Genomic DNA, 6182 nt, shown 5'->3' with positions numbered 1-6182 from the left:
GTGTAGTGTACCGTTTGGGGTTATATGATGATGCATGGAGGGGATTGTAATCACTGCAATGAAATGAAATATGATAGGATGAGTGTAAAGCTGATGTTCTCCCATGTAAACCTCACTGTAAAAACTTATATTAAAAAAAACTCAATAGTAAAGTCAGCCCCTGTCCCTGCTGTGACCCACATCCCCAAATGCCCTTATTTTCCAGCTCCCTTCAGTTCCCATTCCAAAAATGCCACACATGGATCAGGGGTTTCTCCATAAGTATCTGAGGCTTAGATGGGGTGGGGCTGTTACGACTCCAACAACAGAGAGGCCAACAGCTTTCCCTCCCAGCTGTGAAGAGAGATGCATCCTGGGCCCAGGCCATAGGGCAACTGTAGGCTGATGCTTACAAAGGAAAACTCACCCGTGTCCCCAGCCAAAAGCCTGGGTACCCAAGTCAGCCCAAATACAGCCACCCACACTCAGTCACCTCCTATTACCTAGCGTGGAAGAAACAGGAGCGTGGAAGAAACAGGTTCTTGTTTGAGGAGAGGAAAAGCCAAGTGTCACTGGCTCAGGCCCTCTATAACATGCAGGGGTGGGGTGGGAAAAGAGGTCTTCAACCTCCTCAGTTTCTGGGCTAGAGTATCTAGCATTGCCTGTAGTGGTGGTTATGTGCCGTGGAGTCGGTTCCGACTCATAGCAACCCTGTACAGGTACAGGGTTTCTGAGGCTGTAAATCTTTACGGGAGCAGAAAGCCTCATCTTTCTCCCTCGAAACAGCTGGTAGTTTCAAACTGTTGACCCTGAGGTTAGCAGCCCAATTCGTAACCACTACGCTACCAGATAGGCTGCTAATCTCAGGGTCAGCAGTTCGAAACTACCAGCGGTTCCGCATGAGAAAGAAAGGCTTTCTTCTCCCGTAAAGATTTACAGCCTCAGAAACCCTATGCAGGGTCGTTATGAGTCGGAACTGACTCCACGGCACATCACCACCACGACGCTACCAGAGCTCCTTAGCATCGCTTGCAGTGAATGTTAAAAACTATGCTCCTACATCTACTAAGGCATATAATCATCTGGGGAGAGTTCATGGCTTCCATCAGATTCTGAAAGCGTCCATGCCCCAGAAAGAATTAAGAACATCCCCCAAAAGGAAGATGAGGTCCGGAGACGTCTTTGGTCCACCTAACCTCCTCTCTCTAGCCAGTACCCAATCCGTGGCGCAGGCTCTCAGTGCCTCCTTGCCCTGGGGACTCGCGGAACGCCGCGCTGCGCTGGAGGGGGTTATTGACCCAACAGCGGAGGGGAAAGTCTGGTAAGGAGGGAGGGGGCGGCAGGGGCCGTGGAAGTCACCGAGAGGTGACTCGCATCCCACTCCCCCCCTTTTCTGAGAGCCTGACTGAGTCGGGAGAAGGCCAGGAGGGGCGGTGCCAGCGCTGGGCCCGCCCTCCCTCCGGCTCGAGAATAGGCCGGGCTCCCCCTGGCGGCCCCCGAGCCCCACTCTTCGGGCGCCCCCCCACCCGAAATCTTCCAGCCCCACCTCGCACAGGTCTGACTCCGTGGATAGATGTACAGAAGGACGGACTGAAGGACGGACGGTCGGCCGAGAGGCCGGCCCGCCTAAAGCGCCGGGGCGGCCGGAGGGGGTGGGAGGCGGCGGAGGCTTTGGAAGCTTGAGGAGCGGGAGCAGGTGCCGCGGTCACGAGCGGGAGGGGCAGGACGCGCTCCGGGCGGGGGCTGCGGACGGCCGGGAGCTGGGAGGCCACGACTTTCGGTGAGCCCGGTCAGGTCGCGCAGGGGGCGAGTGGAGTGGAACCGGGCTGGGTGGCTAGTCCTGAGGGCGCAGGATCCCCAGGAGACGGAGAAGGTGAAAGCTGAAGGGAGGTCCGAAGAGCAGCGGGAGCCTTACCGGGAGAAATTGGGGCAGATCTGGAAGTGAAACAGGAGATGGTCAGGCTATGAAATAGAAGCTTGGAGGGGAGCAGATGGAGGGGCAGAGGTAGGTGAAACAGGAGACTGGGTGGGCGTTGAGTGAAGTCTGATTAATTGAGTTAGTACGACCCGGAGGTGATAAGTTTGGAGGTGGGTTGGAAAGAAAGATTGGGTGGGGAGGATTATTAAGGGGAGGTCCAGGGATGGTTTGCTGGCGGAGGTGCTGAGCTAGGATCCAAGGCTAGGAGGGAATCAGCGGAGTGGAAGGATCAGTAGACACTGGCAGGTGGACTGAGGTTTGAGGCTGGTGTAGAGAAGGGAAGCAGGGCCCACGTGGAGGTGAGGAAGAGACCAAAGTGAGGTCAGCACAGGCTGAGTGGTCCCGGAGTGAGAGGGTGCCAAGGAAGGGACCCCAGAGTGAGGTCCGCTCAAGGATCCTAGGTCTGATCAGAGGGGCACTTCCTATGGGGGAATCCCCTCCCAGGGGACCGCTGGAGCTATGCTTTCCCGAAAGGGTATCATCCCGGAGGAGTATATGCTGACTCGGCTTGCGGAGGACCCTGCGGAGCCCCGATACCGTGCCCGAGAGCGGCGGGCCCGCTTCGTGTCCAAAAAGGGCAACTGCAACGTGGCCCACAAGAACATCCGTGAGCAGGGCCGCTTTCTTCAGGACGTTTTCACCACACTGGTGGACCTCAAATGGCCCCACACGTTGCTCATCTTCACCATGTCCTTCCTATGCAGCTGGCTGCTCTTTGCCATGGTCTGGTGGCTCATCGCCTTCGCCCACGGTGACCTAGCCACCGGTGAGGGCAGCCCTGTGCCTTGTGTCACCAGCATCCACTCCTTCTCGTCCGCCTTCCTTTTCTCCATCGAGGTCCAGGTGACCATTGGTTTTGGCGGGCGCATGGTGACTGAGGAGTGCCCACTGGCCATCCTGATCCTCATCGTGCAGAACATCGTGGGGCTCATGATCAATGCCATCATGTTGGGCTGCATCTTCATGAAGACTGCCCAGGCTCACCGTCGGGCTGAGACCCTCATCTTCAGTAAGCATGCCGTCATCGCCCTGCGCCAGGGCCGTCTCTGCTTTATGCTACGCGTGGGCGACCTACGCAAGAGCATGATCATCAGTGCCACCATCCACATGCAGGTGGTGCGCAAGACCACCAGCCCTGAGGGCGAAGTGGTGCCTCTCCATCAGGTGGACATCCCCATGGAGAATGGTGTGGGGGGCAACAGCATCTTCTTAGTAGCTCCACTCATCATCTACCATGTCATCGATGCCAACAGCCCACTCTATGACCTGGCACCCAGTGACCTGCACCACCACCAGGACCTCGAGATTATTGTCATTCTGGAAGGTGTAGTGGAAACCACGGGCATCACCACCCAGGCCCGCACCTCCTACCTGGCCGACGAGATCCTGTGGGGCCAGCGCTTTGTGCCCATAGTAGCTGAAGAGGATGGCCGCTACTCTGTGGACTACTCCAAGTTTGGTAACACCGTCAAAGTGCCCACACCACTCTACACAGCCCATCAGCTTGATGATGACCGCAGCTTGTTGGATGCCCTGCCCCTTGCCTCAGCCCGTGGGCCCCTGCGCAAGCGCAGTGTGGCTGTGGCCAAGACCAAACCCAAGTTTAGCATCTCTCCAGATGCCCTGTCCTGAGGCATGGATCTTTAGGCTCCCCACACACACTGCACATGGGCAGTGTGCATGGTCGATAGAGTGGACATGGTGTGGACCCTGTGGCCAGGCCATGACCTGTGAGGCTGGGTCCTCTTCAACTCAGCCTCCCCCTCTACTGCTCACCCACGGTGTTACAAGGCACTGTCACTAAGCTATTTCTGGCTTCAGTAGGAGCTTGTACTGGGTTATTTTTGTCCCTGTTCCTCCCAGCCCAGTTCAGGACTGGCTCACACCCCACCCACCCAGTATGAGGCTGTGGGAGGTGCTGGGACCCAGAACTGAGAGTCTCCAGCCAGTCTGAGACCTCTAGGATTCACCACCACAAGCTGCACTGCTGGGTGGGGAAGAATAATGCTGCTTTGTTTCTGTGGTACCGAGACTTGTCTGTGGTCAGGCTCCAGCCCTGATTGGTCCCAGGAAGCATGATGGGCTAAGGTGGGCCAGCCAGCAGAGAGGGCGGTTGATGAGAGAACGCATCCTAGCTGGAGAATTGGAGCCCTGGTGCATACACAGCCAGGGACAGGCTGAAGATAGCCAGGGCTCCCCTCTGAGGGGCAGATGCAGGCCAGAGGTGGGGAGACAGAAGTGGAGAAGTGACAAGAAAAGGCTTTGCTTGGCTGAGCCCTGGGAATTTCATGTCATGGGAAGACAAGTGTTCTGGCACAGAGAAGAGGAAATGGGGTCTGTGCCCCCTGCCCCTGGCTCCCAACACTAGCCTTTTGAGTGAGGGTTCCATGAGTTGGGGCTTCTAAGTCTACCTGACCCCATTCTGTCCCCCTTCCTGGGAGCCTGGGAAAAAGGGGTCCCGGAACCTGACCCATGCTGCAGGCCTTACCCCAAACTTGGATTCTGGCTCCCTACCTGCGGCTGCCACTTACCTTCGGTTCAGAGACTGGCCATGGGCATATTTGGGTTGCTGAAGCTCAGGATGGTGGGGGTGACCATGGCCTCTGAGGCAAGAAAGCCCTTGGTCCTGAGCCTGGACTTTTGAGCAGTGCTGTGTGTACTTGCCCAGAATTCTGCCTTCTCTATTGTCAATAAAGTCCATCCCTTCATGACCTAAATGCTGGGCTGTTCTTGCTGGGGAGGCAGAACTGTTAATGCCAGTGTGCTGGGATGGTAGGGTCTGGTGGGTCTTACCCCACACTCAAGAGAGCCTTAGCAGGGAGGCCACGGAAGGAACCTGGAGTGGGCCCCTCGTCCAGCTCAGAGGGACAGTCCTCCTTATGCCTCAGGTGGCCCAGCTCTCTGGACATCTCAACCTTCGGGCACTCACTGGCTTTATAGTCCTGGGTCCTGCCTCCATTCCCAGGGCCCTGTTAGAAGTCTGGGATGCTCAGAGAGGCAGGGACATCATAGGCTTTGATGTAGTAATTACAGCATGAGCTCGCAAGATAGTTATCTGAGTTCAAACCCTAGCCCCAGCTAAAAGATCTTAGTCATGTAACATTCTCTCTGTGTCTCAGTTATCTCATCTATAAAATGGGGATACTAATAGTACCTACCTCATGCAATTTTGGGGGGAGTGAATGAAAAATGTATGTAACATACTTAAATACCTGGTCCATAATATGTGTTCAGTAAGTGTTACTGACTCTGGTTGCTGTTGAATCAGCCACATGGTGAGAAAACTGACCTAGCAAATGTTAAGAGAGATGGTCCTTTCTTATTCCCGAGCTCTGGTAGCATAGTGGTTACGAATCGGGCTGCGAACCTTAAGGTCAGCGGTTCGAAACTACCAGCCGCTCCGTGGGAGAAAGATGAGGCTTTCTACTCCCATAAAGATTTACACCCTCGGAAATCCTGTACAGGGTCGCTATGGGTCGGAACCGACTCGACGGCACTTAACAACAACAACAATGAGTTTCTTTGTCTGGTCTTCCTTTTTCCCGTGTGCCCCTCCCAACTCAGATCCTGATTATAGGTGCTGGGGCAACACCTATGGTCTGATCTCTGAGCCTTCTATTCAAAAGTCCATCTGACTGGTCTTATTAAGATGGCTACAATCATTCCCTTCCATGTCAAGCACCTTCGATAGTTACCTATCACCTTAACCAGCCATTTTAGGCTTTCCCTTTCTGTCCAGCCTTACACCGTCCTCTTGCCAGGACCCTATGCACCCAACAACCACCCTAGCTGCCTCACTATCCCTTCCTTAAACATAATATTGACTTTCCTACCGCTGAGCCTTTGCTATGTCATTCCCTCTGCCTGGACTGCCCAGACCTCATCTCTGCCTGTTGAAATCTGTAAAAGTCCAGACCAAAGGATGCTTCCTTGATTCATCTGGAAAGAGATGGTCCCTTCCCTCCTTGAGATTAGGAAGTGTGTCTGATTCAGCACTGAGTAAATGCCAAATGGATGAATGGGGAATAAATGAATGAATTGTGGGTATGTACAGGACAATATAGCATAGTGGTTACAAGTCGGGCTGCCAACCTCAAGGTCAGCAGTTCAAAACTACCAACAGTTCCACAGGAGAAAGATGAGGCATTCTGCTCCCATAAAGATTTACAGCCTTGGAAACCCTGTGCAGGGTCACTATGAGTCAGAACCGACTCCACAGTACTTA

At 54.7% G+C, this 6182-nt stretch overlaps 1 protein-coding gene across 1 annotated transcript; it reads left to right on the top strand.

Moving 5' to 3' along the window:
- The first annotated feature begins 2222 nt into the window (after window positions 1-2222).
- Window positions 2223-3611, top strand: KCNJ11 (potassium inwardly-rectifying channel, subfamily J, member 11). The gene has a single exon (XM_006865794.1). The coding sequence runs from the start codon at window positions 2417-2419 to the stop codon at window positions 3587-3589; it is 1173 nt and encodes a 390-aa protein (XP_006865856.1). The 5' UTR covers window positions 2223-2416; the 3' UTR covers window positions 3590-3611.
- Window positions 3612-6182: the final 2571 nt, after the last annotated feature.

The sequence above is a fragment of the Chrysochloris asiatica genome, unplaced genomic scaffold, assembly GCF_000296735.1.
Source record: "Chrysochloris asiatica unplaced genomic scaffold, ChrAsi1.0 scaffold00083, whole genome shotgun sequence".
Taxonomy (NCBI): domain Eukaryota; kingdom Metazoa; phylum Chordata; class Mammalia; order Afrosoricida; family Chrysochloridae; genus Chrysochloris; species Chrysochloris asiatica.
Note: the sequence above shows the minus strand (reverse complement) of the source record. Positions and strands in the feature narration are given on the sequence as shown.